At 54.1% G+C, this 13,540-nt stretch overlaps 4 protein-coding genes across 4 annotated transcripts; 2 read left to right on the forward strand and 2 right to left on the reverse strand.

Annotated features, from left to right (window-relative positions):
• Window positions 1-255: 255 nt before the first annotated feature.
• LTHEOB_11063 (Pyridoxal-dependent decarboxylase domain protein) lies at window positions 256-3,844 on the reverse strand (the record flags this gene model as incomplete). Its single annotated transcript, XM_035507778.1, has 8 exons — window positions 256-874; window positions 959-1,239; window positions 1,304-1,858; window positions 1,913-2,021; window positions 2,079-2,778; window positions 2,837-3,187; window positions 3,267-3,639; window positions 3,692-3,844. 8 exons carry the CDS (start codon window positions 3,842-3,844, stop codon window positions 256-258), a joined length of 3,141 nt encoding a protein of 1,046 aa, XP_035366816.1.
• A 4,529-nt stretch (window positions 3,845-8,373) lies between these two features.
• On the forward strand, window positions 8,374-8,628 carry LTHEOB_11064 (uncharacterized protein; the record flags this gene model as incomplete). The annotated part of the gene is made up of 1 exon (XM_035507779.1): window positions 8,374-8,628. The coding sequence occupies one exon, from the start codon at window positions 8,374-8,376 to the stop codon at window positions 8,626-8,628; it is 255 nt and encodes an 84-aa protein (XP_035366817.1).
• A 551-nt stretch (window positions 8,629-9,179) lies between these two features.
• On the reverse strand, window positions 9,180-9,926 carry LTHEOB_11065 (Flavin-binding monooxygenase; the record flags this gene model as incomplete). The annotated part of the gene is made up of 1 exon (XM_035507780.1): window positions 9,180-9,926. The coding sequence occupies one exon, from the start codon at window positions 9,924-9,926 to the stop codon at window positions 9,180-9,182; it is 747 nt and encodes a 248-aa protein (XP_035366818.1).
• Window positions 9,927-12,071: 2,145 nt separating this feature from the next.
• LTHEOB_11066 (Aconitate hydratase 1) lies at window positions 12,072-12,770 on the forward strand (the record flags this gene model as incomplete). The annotated part of the gene is made up of 1 exon (XM_035507781.1): window positions 12,072-12,770. The coding sequence occupies one exon, from the start codon at window positions 12,072-12,074 to the stop codon at window positions 12,768-12,770; it is 699 nt and encodes a 232-aa protein (XP_035366819.1).
• Window positions 12,771-13,540: the final 770 nt, after the last annotated feature.

Consider the following 13,540-nt stretch of genomic DNA (forward strand, 5'->3'; position numbering starts at 1 on the left):
ACACCCGTGTCTCGGAAATGTCAGGCTTTAATTCTATTTGCATAATTGCGTGTGCTTGAATCCCGTCCAGCTTATCAGGATCCTCACCGTCCCAGTCACCATGTTCCATCTTAAGGTTTCTTCACAGTTACGACGGTAGTAATACGAGAGAGCACCCCCCATACCAATTGATTATGAGTAATGACAGAAAGGTTCAAACGGTATGAAACTCCTTATTCCAAATCATGCTTTCAACAAGGATGATCAGCGACAAATCTACCTCTTCTTATCCCTCCCAATCCTCGAAAATTTCTCGCGCCACTTCGTCACCTTCACACTCTTCGGCGTCGCCCACGGATCGCGATTCAACTTCTCCACATCCGCCACCACATCCTCCGCCGCCAGCGTCACCGTCGCCCCCGCCGCAAACCTTAACCCCTCATTCCTCCCCAACTCCCTCAACAACCCCCGCGTCCTCACCTCCGGCCCGTACGGATCCCGCCACAACTCCACCCGCTCAAACCGCGCCCCCTCCCGGAAGAAGAAGCTCGGGTCATCCCGCACCTCCGCGTCGGTATCCGGGAACGGCTGCATCGCCGCCTCGTGCGTGCCGACGAACGTCGCTACGACGGCGCGTTCGCCGTCACGCAGTTCGTTACGCAAAGCTTCGGGATCGACGCCGTCGAGAGTGATGTTGCCGGCGCTCAGCGCGATGTTGTGGCCCTTGTCGTCGTGCCGCACGAGCATGTGGTCGACGTGCAGCTCGTCGGGCGTGCCGTAGAGGTAGAACGGCATGAGGCCGGAGGGATAGGCATCGTCGCGGGACGCGGAGTCGAGGGAGCGGTTGATGAGGACGGCGGTGATGCGGACGGTGATGTCGGGGTGGAGGATGCCGCTGTTGGGGGGAGGGGGAGTGTTAGTCTGATGGATTTGGGGAAAGCTGGGGGGGTGGGGGGTGGGAGAGGGGAATGAGACGTACTGGGATGCGGTGGTGAGGTTTGCGGTGAAGGAGCCACGGTTGGCAACGACGCGGGTCAGGTCGATCTTGGTGGCCGTCTTGAGGATGAGCGGGTCTTCGGTCGCCGTCTTGCAGTCGCGGTAGACCTGCAGGCCGTGCTCGTCCAGCTCGGCGGCGACGATGAGCTGGCGGCGGTGGCTGCCGATGTGGAACATGGTGCGGTAGGAGAGGTAGATGCGCTTGTCGCCGTGGATGAGGAAGCTGTGGTAGTCCGGCGCGTCGTTGTTGCGCTTGCGGCAGACCTGGCCTTTCGTGTTAGATTTGTTTTTGAGAGAGGGTGATGGCGCTGTGGTCGGGTTTCCTTACCTCGACTTCCTCCTTCACGACGTCGATGAAGGTCTTCTCGACGGTCTTGAGGAATCCTCGGGTAGTTGGGAACGGACTCATAACAACGTTCCTCAGCACCATTACTGGCTGCTGGGTCGAGGCGTCCAACCCAAGTCGGCGCTTGTAGTTAGCAGCGCAGTCACCGTAAAGCTCGTGCTCGAACTCGGTGGAGGTGAGGTAGAAGGGTATCTTCGTAGGCTTATCGTCCGGAGTTTCGATAGAGAGCCTCTTCACGACACGCTCCATAAGGTAGTTCGCCTCTTCAACGTCTTCATTAGGGTTGCCCTTCTCATCGTACCAGTTCAAGGCGAAGGCGTTGATGTTCAGGTCGGATCCGAGCGAGCGCAGGAGCTTCATTGCCGACTCGTCCTTCACGATCTCTGTGTTTTCCTTTTCCAGGATTTCGCTGCGGATTCTCTTCTTCTCGGCGTCCACGCCGCTTCCACCGGCGGATTCCGAGGGGAGCATGTTGAAAGGGATACACATGAAGCCATGCTCCTTATCGGGAGTCATTGCAGCCCACAGAGCCGAGAACTGCCAAATCCGTTAGGTTTACCTATACCACGCCCTCGGTGATGAGATACTTACCATTGACGAAGTGAAGCAAACTTCACTCATCAGAGCACCGTAGCCCTTTTCGTGGAGTCCGATGCATTTGTTCGAGAGCCAAGTCGAGACAGCAGACGCGCCAGGCTTACTGCACAGTTTGTCAGCTCAGAGCCACAGCCATGCTGAGCCACCTCAGTCAACATACCTCCCCTCAACGCCATAAATACCAATACTCGTCACCGAACCCCTCGACAAGTATGGGCTGGTCCACGTAACCAGGTGCCTCGAGCGTCCATCGCGATACGCAAGGGCGCCCGCCGGATACGGAATATACCCGGCCTTATGCGGATCAACAGTAACTGAATCGCAATATCGCAGCGCCGCGAGATCTCTCTGCGTCTCAACGCGCAAACTCAACCCCGGCACAAACCCGTCAGACCCAGGCTCACGACCCGGATGCACAACCGAGATATCCGACGCCGCATCCGCGTCTGAGCCACCATCAGACCCTTCATCATCGTCCTCCTCCTCCGCGACAGCCAGGCGAGCAAACCTCTCAGAAGTACCATCGCTACTGGCAGCCTTCTCCTTCTTCTTCAACCCCGCAGGCATAAACTCCCTCTTCGCCTTCCGCAACATCGTCGTAAAATACCCTCCCCACGCCGCGTCAGCATGCACGAGGAACGACAGGCCCTTCGCCTGGAATTTCTGCCGCAGCTCGAGGATCTTCTGCAGCGGGTCGACGGCGCCTTCTTCGGTCGACCCGATGACGGCCACGACGGCGTACACGGCGCGGGAGTCGCGCAGGTGCTCGTTCAGCTTCGCCTCGAGGTCCGTCAGGTCGACGCGCGCCGCGTTGTCGACTTTGATGCCAATGATGTTGCCGGAGCCGATGCCGGCGATGGCTACGCTGGGGTTAGCATGGGGGGAAGGGGGAATGGGGGAGATGGTGTGGGGACGGACCTCCGCCTTTGGGCCAGGAGTAGTGGCGTGTGGATGAGACCATGATGGTCGGGGCTTGGTCGATGTTGAAGTGCTTCTGCAGCTCGTGCTTGCCGCAGGTTTGGATGTTGTACTCGTCGAGAGCCTTTTGGAGGAAGGTCGGGGAGATTTTGTAGCGGGTGCGCAGCTGCTCGGGGATGTCGAGGATGGTTTTGGGACGCAGGTTGAGCAGCTCCCAGTTGTCGAGCGCCCTGAACGGTTTGAGTACGTTTTGACACGTACGGACGCTGAAGTCTTCAGGGATGAAGCTCAGAGGTCCATTCTCCTCCATGGCCCACTTCAGTGAGAACGGGTAGAACTTGAGGTTCCGTGCTGTTCATGGTCAGTATGTTTGTCTATAAAACAGTCCATCATCGTGAATGCGATGGGTAGGATGCGGATCAGAACTTACCAACCCAGATAGACTCGAGATTGGCTACAGTGCCATCGCAGGTAATGTGTCCCCAGCCAACCGGCTCGCGTTTGTTGGGATCGTTGTTGTACCCGAACAGCTCGCACAGCTGCTCGCCCACCTCCACCTCTGCAATGGTGCTGATAGGGCTTGCTTCAAGTGCGACATTATTCGGGTTGTAAATCATCGTCATGAAATACCCGAGCAATGCAGGCATCGTCATGTCCGTGCACATGTGGGCTTGGTAGCGGGGTGACCAGAACGGCACCGAGTGCTTTCCCAGCAGCTTGGCCGTGTTACGCACCGCCTTCTGGAATTTTGCCGACACATACGCATACTCAGGCGACTCCTTCGCCTGGTCCGAAATGAAGTCCTTCCAACAATCAGCTGCATTGTATGGCCAGTCGGGGCGAGCAAAGTCTTACCGGGTCTTCATTGTTCGCCGCATATCTCTTCCTGGCATGCTCCAACTCATCAAGGATGATCTTCACATTCCCGCGGAAGTTGTCAAGGTTTTCGGCCTTGGGACCAATGAAGTACGCACTGATGGCGTTGTGTGTGCTGTTCTGGTCCGCCATGGCGTCTGTGATGGAGATAGAGACTTTGCATCATGTAGACGACTCTTCTTATATAGCTCTTCACTCAGACCTAAAATCTAGTCTAATACTCTGTCACTGAAACATCCGAACGATGTCCATTGATCGTCAGGAAAATTTGTCAGGAGTGGGCAGCATAGACGTGGTGGCGGCCAATGTAAAGTCGCGTGCATACTTTCACGGTGTAGAAAGATCACAGTTGTAGTGCTTCAATTCAGCTGGCCACTGATCTGACCCACTTGTGTGGGGATTCAGCTACGATGGAGAAGTGTCCAAGCTTTTCTTCAGCTTGCGGGGCGTGCGGGCGTGCAATCCATCCGACGTGGCATTGATTCAGAAGACGGCCTCTACACGCCATGTGGAGAGATTTACGACCGGCAGAAGTCTGCTCTAACCAGTCGATGAGCATCGCCTATCACTTTAGTGTTCATCGGGAGGTTAGTGGTGGCAACTGTGCTTCCACCTGTTATCCGGAACATGCTCCGGCACCTAAAAGCCTTGCCTCTTTGTCTTAGTGGCTTTTGCACGGACTCCAATTTGCTTCATCATCGCGGGGTCTCCAGTGACAAGGATCTCATCACACCGCCGAGATCGGGATCCCAGACAAGCCGCGGGACGGGCCGAGAGCGGCACGAAGTGCGGGAAAGCTCAACTTCAACATCTGAGAAGAACCAGAAGAACAAGTTGACTTCATGCTCCTAAGCGCACTGCATGCGTCTGCAATGCCGCCATTGATGCCTTGCGCAGTGGGATTGGCGCGGGGGTGGGAAGTCCGCTGTGGGGAAGCTGTGCAGCGACGGCAGGTTTTCTCACCAGTGGCAGGTATGCTCGAATGCATCATGACAAATTTACGCCGAGTTGGTTGCGATAAGTTTGCCGCCATGTGGGTAGGGAAAGAACACTACGCTCTGCAGCTGAAGAAACACGAGTCGAGATCGGCGAGCAGGATCTTGATCCCTTGTGTTGATCGACGTGTTGAAGATCTGAGCGGTTCAACAGCAAAATCAATTGGTTCCCCGAACCCCGGGCCTTCTCAATACGATTGCAGGGGTGTTGTTGTTAGCGCCACACCAAGTGGGCCATCGACGTGTACAGTAACGCGTTTTGCACGTATTTTACGGCGAAATCTCTGCCCTTCCCCCACACAGAATCACGTTGTACATTTCATGTAGCCCGCTCCTCATACGTGACATAATAAGAGGCTAAAAGTACCCGATGTTTATACGTGGCCAATTTTGGCCGCTTAAGCGGCAGGACTAGCAACCACCGACGAACTGCCTCAGGGCCCACCAGACAAGTGAGAGTCCTAGACATAGACGCAATAGGTTTATATTTGGTTGCACATAGGACCGTGTTCTCAAATATTATTGTTGGGTAGAGACTCGTCCGTCCTATCGCAATCGCAAAATTTACGCGCGGGACCCATTACAGGCACTGTGCCGCATACTATTTACAGGAACCGCGCCGCATACTAAATGCAGACACTGCGCCACATTGATTGTGGAGCATCAATCGATTCGCGCGCGCCTAAGTAGGCAGACAACTATCTACCCTATTTATGTTTATAGCTGAACTAAAAAAAGGTACAACGCCGTAGTGATTTCAGTATTTAGCAGCAGCCACAATACTGTCCAATCTTTCCCAACCACAATCTAAACTTACCTACAATTCCTCTCTTTCTCACAATCTCTTCAACATCTCAACTGCTTTCCAGAGCCAAGGTTTCCAATGCCGCCTACCACCGAGCTTTCTGATGTTATCCTGGAAATGCCCACTCAGAAACAACTTACCCCATCCCAGCTCTACTCTAACCTTCCGATCTCGGCCCAACCCCGTTCGATCCGAGTCCTAGATCTGGACCCAGTACCTCCGGCTGAGCAAACTTCTCGTCAGGATTCCTGTACCAGTGATCAAAACGAGGACCCGCTATCCGGAACCTTACGAGTCGTCTCGTTAGCGGAAAGCCCAAAGTTTACTGCCCTTTCTTATGCTTGGGGGGAGATTTCATCAGCAGAGAACACCATAGTCCTTAGAAGCGGCTCCGAATGCGGTGCTGTTTCCAGCCTTCAGCTGACCGCAAATTGCCACAGCGCGTTGACACATCTTCGCCGGCGGCATGGCTCCATAACAATTTGGGTCGATTCCATATGCATCAACCAAGAAGACCAGCAGGAGAAGGGCAATCAAATACCGTTGATGCAAGAGATATATGCGTGGGCATCCCCGGTCTATGTCTGGCTTGGCGAGGGAAACGCGCGGTCGGACAAGGCAATGGACTACCTTTCAAAGGTCTCGGCCTACGAATTAGATCTTGATGCCATGGAATATCTGCTACACCCCGCCGACAGTCTGCGGAACCGTATAGCTGGGAGAGTGCAGCACTTGCGACGCATTTGCTTGCGGAGCTTGATGTGCTTAGGGAGAGGTAAGAGATCAATGCGAATATCCCCCACAGTGGCAAAAAACACAATAGCTAAACTTTCAACAGGATTGCTTACTTCGATTTGCATCCGCCGTAGCCCTGCACTAGACACGGAAATATCCGGCACGTTTGATATGACGTGTTTGGAAGACCTGTTAGAATCCCGTGGCCGGCCATGGTCTCAGCGAGTTTGGACTCTGCAGGAGTTCCTTCTTGCATGGGACGCCGTCGTCCTGTGCGGAGACAAGGCTCTCCACAGGAATGACTTTCTGCGCGGTCTGAAATACACAAAGGACCTTGAGCACAACCAGTCGTTCACGATGGTAAAGTCCTTGCCCCAGTATTTCCACGATTGGTGTAGGCTTTTCGATCTTTGGATTGGATGTGAAAGACCTGATATATGGAATGGCCAACAAAAACGGTATCCACCGTCCTACATCCGAAGCACCCTCCTTCGATTCTCTCCACAGAGCGATTCCCTGTTCTCGACCTGGACTTCTACCCCTAGTATGGATCTTGTCACACTCTTCAACTTCCACCGAATTCTCTTAATATTCACTTTATCAGCACTCACCGTTTCGATTATTCTTGTCATGATCATGGCTGAAGGAAGTCAACGGTACATCCATCTAATAGACTTGCCCATAGTCTGCCTCCTCCTGCATTCGGTCGGCCACATTTTTGATGGGACTACGCTCTCACAGTGGCCACGCCCCTCCAAACTCGCCAGTGTTAGTAAGAGAAGAAGGGGCAAGGAGTGCTCCACCGAGCCAGTATCCGCACTCAATCAAATAATTCAAGCTGTGCGTCATCTTACCGCGTCCGATCCTAAAGACAGGTCATACGGCATGTATGGCGTGCTAGAGAGTTTTGGAGTATCCCTATCTACCTCCGATTACGAGAAGACTCCAGGAGAAGTCTATCAAGAATTATATTCCGACCTTCTGGCATGGCGTGGTGACTTTCTACGTCTTTTGATGGACGTAAGGGCCGATACTGGACGACAATCTGAGCAGATGCCGACGTGGGTTCCGTCTCTTCATGAGGTTCCCCCGAGGTGGCTTGACCCAAGCTATTACACTGGCGAGAATTGTCACAGCGCGACATTGACTACATCACATGTCAGAGCACCGGCAGAAGGGCCACATTTGAGGGTATTGATCCAATGGCACGGGGAAGTATCTTCCTGTTCTGGGCCGTTGGGCTGCTCCCTCAGTCCAGAAAAAGCCAGCATGGGCTCGCAAGAGCTCCATTATCCTCTTGCAAAATTCCTGCACTGGTTCTCCTCCTTGCGGATTCAGACACCCTCCACACCGGCGTACGAGTCGATATCGGATGCTGTGTTCCCCGTGCTTGAAGGTAGAGTACGGCAGAAGGGGTCGGCTAGTGAAGCCTTTAACGAATGGTACCGCGCCATGATGCGACTCGTCGGGGCTTACGAATCGTCGCAATTTGACAATCCAGAGGTCATTGACAATGCTCTCGCCTCAATTGAAACCAACCAAATGGCTCAAGATTACTTCAAACAGTGCTGTAAAAGCCTGATAACAGCAAGGCGGAACTTGTTCATCACATCAAACGGCTATTTGGGCTCAGGTCCAGACACGATGATTGAAGGAGATCTAGTTGCGCTCGTTCTAGGCCTACCGGTACCTATGATACTCCGGAAGGCTGAAAGTGGGTCACCTGGATATATTGTTGTTGGTCCAGCATTTGTTCACGGATTGATGAAAGGGGAGGACTGGTTTAAGGATAATTTGCAGGAAGTGATTCTGGTTTGAAGTAGGTGGCCTGGCTTTACTCGCGAGTATTTTTTTTTCTGCTATCTTATACAAATTTGGACATTTCCGCCACGAACAGTCCCGCCATTCTCACCAATGCCAATCACTGCCGATGCGTAACAAAAGGTTCTGTATTATGTCGAGGTTGGAATGCAAAGCCCTTCCTCAATCGCCTTGGTCTGAAGGGCGACGAATCGTGAGTACAGCCGACACAAAGCCAGACTGCCACCCATGAACCACAACTTGGGATGACCGCTCGGACGCCACATCTGGAACAAAAAAGTCAGCCAACAACCACACTAGGCTCCATGCCCTCCTCGACCCCACTTACCGCATTCACCTCACCCTCCCCATCCAAATCCCACACATCCTTCGCTCCATCCGCCACCCAATCTCCCATCACCTTCCTTAGCGACGTCCGCATGTTACCATACCCCGTCGCCAAAACCACCACATCCGCCAACACCACCGCCTCCTTCTCCAACCCCATAATCCCCTCCGCACACCTCACCACCTTCACCTTCCCCTCAACAACCAACCACGACGCACCCACATCAACATAATACCCCCCGCCCCTCGTCACATACTTCCGATAAATCCCACTCCCGTTCCTCGCCAAAATCGACTGCGAAACCCATCTGCTCCAACCCCTCGATGTTGTCCCTCTCGCGCTCCGCTATCCGCGCCGTCAGCCCGACGTTTCAGCGCGAACTGCACCGGGGTGGGTAGGCTCTGCCCGCAGAAGTCGGCGGCGGCGATCGGCGGTTGGCGGGCCGCGTTGGTCGTAGAGGTCCGGCGTGCAGCATGGGTACATAGTCCTGTGGAGGCCTGCAGGACGTAGGTGCCTGAGCGCTGGAGGGAGCGTGACGGAGCAGCGCGCGCCGGCTTCGTGGTAGTTCTGCGCGATGTCGTGGCCGGAGTTGCCCGGTGGTGCCGACGATGAGAGGATTGTGTTTGGTTGCGAGGGAGGGGTTGGGGTGGTGGTGGTGGTGGTGGTGGTGGTGGTGGTGGTGGTGGTGCTGTTCAGCCCTTCTCTTTTGCCGTCGTCGGCCCCGTCGCGGGGTGGTTGGTTGGGACGGCGCGCTGTGTTGAACCCCCCTCGAATTAGGTGTCGTCACGGTGCTGGCTGGCTGGCGTGGTAGCTATGACGCCGCCGGAAGCCGTCCTGCGCCGGGGAAAAATCGCGGGATCTGCGGCTCGCCGGCGTTGGCCGGTGTGCAGAAGACGACGTGTTTGGGGTGTGGAGGGTGCGGCGCTTTGCTGCCTGATGTGTGCTATCGTCGTCGGCTTTTCCGCTACTAACGTCGTCGACGTCCAGACGTTTCAGCTCCATGATGCTGGCGTAGGCTTCGAACCAGTCTGCCAGCTTGTCGTTTGGCGTGAAGAGGGGGCCAGCTTTCGGGGAAGGGCAGGCCGTACATGTGCGTGTATTGTACGGGGTCGTGCGTGACGAGCGGGCGGTACCGGCAGCGCCAGGTGTCGCCGACACGGGCGTTTTTCTCAATGATGAGGCAGGACAGACCCAGGTGTTGAAGACGGGCTGCGATATTGAGCCCTGCTTGGCCTGGAGTGAGAGCGCGAGGTGATCGCGCCACCAGGCTTCGAGGTGGAAGAGCGAAGAGAGGGTGTGGTGCGGGTGGGGTTCGGCATGTGCTGTGTTGCCGTTGACAGCTGTGGCGGTGCTGCCAACATGGTTGAGGGCGGAGTTGAAGGCGTCGAGCCAGGTTTGCGCGATGGTGCGGGGGGAGGGAAACTTGGAATCGCTGATGGGAGTGGTCTTGGAATGGATGGAGGAGAAGGAAGTTTGGAAGTGGTGGAGGGAGTAGTCGTGGGGAGACGCTGAAGCGGTTGTTGCGGACATGGCTGGGCATTTTGGGGGCAGGATATGGGCTGTTGCGGCTTGCAGAAGACTTTTTTCAAAAGTACTTCCAGTGAGCAATTAATGGAGCATTCCAGTGGGTAGTTGTTGCTTCATTTTATGGGGCCGTTTATATACACATCCCGCAAACTGGACGCAATGCGGTTTACTTTGCCCAATGTCAATACTAGCTGTAGACCCTAGCCTCTCCTTTTGCCGCGATCGCCCACTCAGGGTGAAGCGGGCGTTGTCTGACAGACCATCTCTTCGATGGAGTCTGATCTGCAACACGATTTCTATTTAGGTTGCTGGGATGGCCCGTGGACAGACATGGCCCGTTACTCCACGCGGGTGCGGGGAAACGCCGGGTAGGATACTCCTGGTACTTTCCAACGCGCATTTTTGACGTTCATTTCTACACTATTGCCTATTGAAATAGACCTCACGAAGCACACGTTGGCACTTACAAATAACTTATAAGCCTCAGCTACAGCCATCCCTTAATCGAAAGAAAAGGAGACCGTCCAATCTCCATCTCCATACGGCCATTTACTCGCTGCTACACGGTACCTGCTACCAAATCCCATCTCCCACCAATCCCAATTCCCATCCCCAATCCCGCATCGATCCCCTCCGCCGCCACCAACAGAGCATCATGTATATCCAGCACAGAGAATTGCAAGTCAAAAAACTGCGCTGGCAAGCTTTACATGAAAATAAGCATCTGGTGCTCCGCCTTCACCGTCTGCACCAGCGTTGCGTAACGCTTTGCTACCAACCTCCAGCGCGTGTATCAAAACTGTGAGATTCTACGGCGGCGTAGACGTAGCGATTGGTGGCGTATGTCCAGGGGTCGCATGTGGGATCGATGCCAGTGGGGCAAGGGGATAGCTTTTGGAAGAGGGTGATGACGGCGCTTTGTGGAAAGAAATGGGAGGTTAGAGAAGAGTACGGAGGAGACGCGGTAGTAGGATATGATTCACACTGACTTATCGAGGATGCAGTTCGTTAGCACGATGTTCGGATCCATCTCTGCGCGTCCTTCCTGCGCGTGCTCTGTGTTGATCAGGCGATACACGGCGGCGACGAACTTCGCGCGCCACGTGGTAAGGCGTTCGTCGACCTGCTACGATTCGGCTTGGAACCGGCTCTTCTGCTCGGGGTTGCGGAAGTCGAGTAGTTGTTGCAGTAGGCGGTGGACGTGCCATAGTTCGCTGGTCGCGACGATGATGCAGAGCGAGAAGGCCGAGGGAAAATAGAAATCTCCAACGGACCAGATGTTGATTGTGTGCTCTTTTCATCATTTCTGTACCGCTGGAGCGACATCCTAATCAGAATCCGCGTTGTCTCTCAAGAGTCCGAAGATCTCGTCCTAATGCCGGTTGGGGTGGCTACATCAGAGGAATCTCACAAGGGAACCATACACAGAAACCATTTGCAACTCAGTCTCCTCATGCTGGAGCTAGAGAAGTAGGTTCCGGGCTTCGGAGTTATCAACCAACTCAGCTTTGCCTACCCGGACGATTCAACAACATTGCCCAGCAACGGGGACATTCCCTTGCAGTATGCCTTCAACATGACTCGAGTCTCCGGCCAGTGGCTACTGGATCTGACCGCTAAGCTGGAAGAGAGTAGCAATGACAAGGACAAAAAGACGACAGCCGCCGAGGAATATAAATCGACAAATGGTAAGCGGATGAGGCTTGCGGGCAGTGAATCGGTGACGTTGCACTGAATATTCCTACACACCAACCATCAAGACACCAGCAATATTTAGCTGTGATCGGTTACGCGAAGACTCGAAATGCAGAAGCAACTTCAAAGACTATATTTAAGCGCTTTTGCCTCTGCAAATTATGATACAAATCTAGCTGTTATGCGTCAGCAGGATATTGCCGGTAGAAAAGCAGTGGAAGTGCAAAAATCGCGCAGTGATGTCTGATTAGGCACCCATACAGACCGACGGACAAAAGGCACTTTCGGTAGCGATTTCCGCACATGAGGGGCCACTGATGTCATTCTACCGGTCGGGCTAGCCTATCCTTCCTTTTAAATATGCGCACTTCCCCCCAAACTCCCACACGATCGGGTCTGTTGTCCCACAACTCTCAGCTACCGCCGTAACCCTCTTCTACATTTTCCACAATCATGGTCCTCCTCAAGCGCATCTGCCCTCCAGAGCGGCGCAAGGCCGTGATCGCCGTTTCGGCATCACTCTCGCACCCCGCCGTCTCCATCAACGCTCCTCCAGACCCAGAGCACCCATTTCAGCTCCGCATCTCGCTGCGGATCGCTCAGACAACTCAGCCAGGAAGACCCATAACTATCCGTACCGACGGCACCGTCTTCCAACCTTCACACCCGTCAGACGAATACGACACCCTCTCCCGCGGCGGCACCAGTCTCGTCTCCACCACGCCCAACAAGCGGCACATTTCCCTAGGCAGATTCATTTCCCACATCAAAGGGTACGAAGATTACCCTGACGACCTCAAGGTGCGTCCGTTCACGCATCTACTCACCATTCCTGCCGACGGCGCTGTTGAGGTCGTGCATGACTTTTCCATCAGCCGCATCTTCCGCCACGAGCAGCGGCTGACCAAGGACGACGTCGCGGGTGAATCTTGGAAGGCCTATCTCAATGATGGTTTCATTGAAGCCACCTGGTGGCGTTGGGGTGACCTGGAGGGCGACCTGAAAGAGAAACACCTTCACATTTGGCACGAAGGCTGCCGGAATCGTCTACCCGAGCCAGATGTTGATGACACGTGGGTCCTGGGTTGCGATCTGAGGGAGCTCATTTTTGAGAATCAGACTGAGGATGCAATCTTCCGCTTTGTCGAGTAGGGTCACGAATACTTACAAATATATGAGGATCACATGGAGACGAGTATTGCGCAACCGTCATTGTGGGTAGTCTTCATGAGCGTTGCGACATATGATTGCAACGAGCATCGAGTGGTGCAGTTTCATGGCGTGCAAGTGCAGAGTGGACTTTGACGAGCGGGCACTTGTAGATAATCAATTTGAAATCATCAATATCAGGATAAATCGGGTCTCCATGAAAAAGTGAAAAAACTGAATTTGGATTTGAGTGAATGCAAGTGCGTGTGCGGCTTGTGCATGGCTGGTTTAATAGCTGTTGTCATGCGTGCACGATGGTGTTGGAAGTCTTAAAGTCAACGACATCCCAAAACGTGGATCACGGCTGCCCGGAATAGATGATATGTTGTAAATCATGCTCTACTACCTTCAGTTTTCTGGATACTGGCGAGGCGAAAAAAATACTGGCCCCATCGTGGGTTGTACAAGCCCACGCATGAACCAATACTTGCCGCGACTGTAGCGCCAGTGCAGCCTTGAAGCAGTGGGGCGCAGCCCTGGTAACACCAATGCGGTGCCCGATATACTGAAAATAGCTTGCCACTCCTGATATGGTAGGAGTGCATCGCCCCCATCTCTTGATCGTGATATTTATTCGACTCTTTTTCTCGAGGCTGCGGTGGGTTGGTGTCTCACTTCCGACTTTCCCCAGGTATACTTGTCACATCAACAAAAAATACCGCAGTCATGGAACCCTGTATCCATCGCTCTTGTAAATTCGTATCTTCCACTAG

Source organism: Lasiodiplodia theobromae (genome assembly GCF_012971845.1).
Source record: "Lasiodiplodia theobromae strain AM2As chromosome Unknown scaffold_44, whole genome shotgun sequence".
Classification (NCBI taxonomy): Eukaryota; Fungi; Ascomycota; class Dothideomycetes; order Botryosphaeriales; family Botryosphaeriaceae; genus Lasiodiplodia; species Lasiodiplodia theobromae.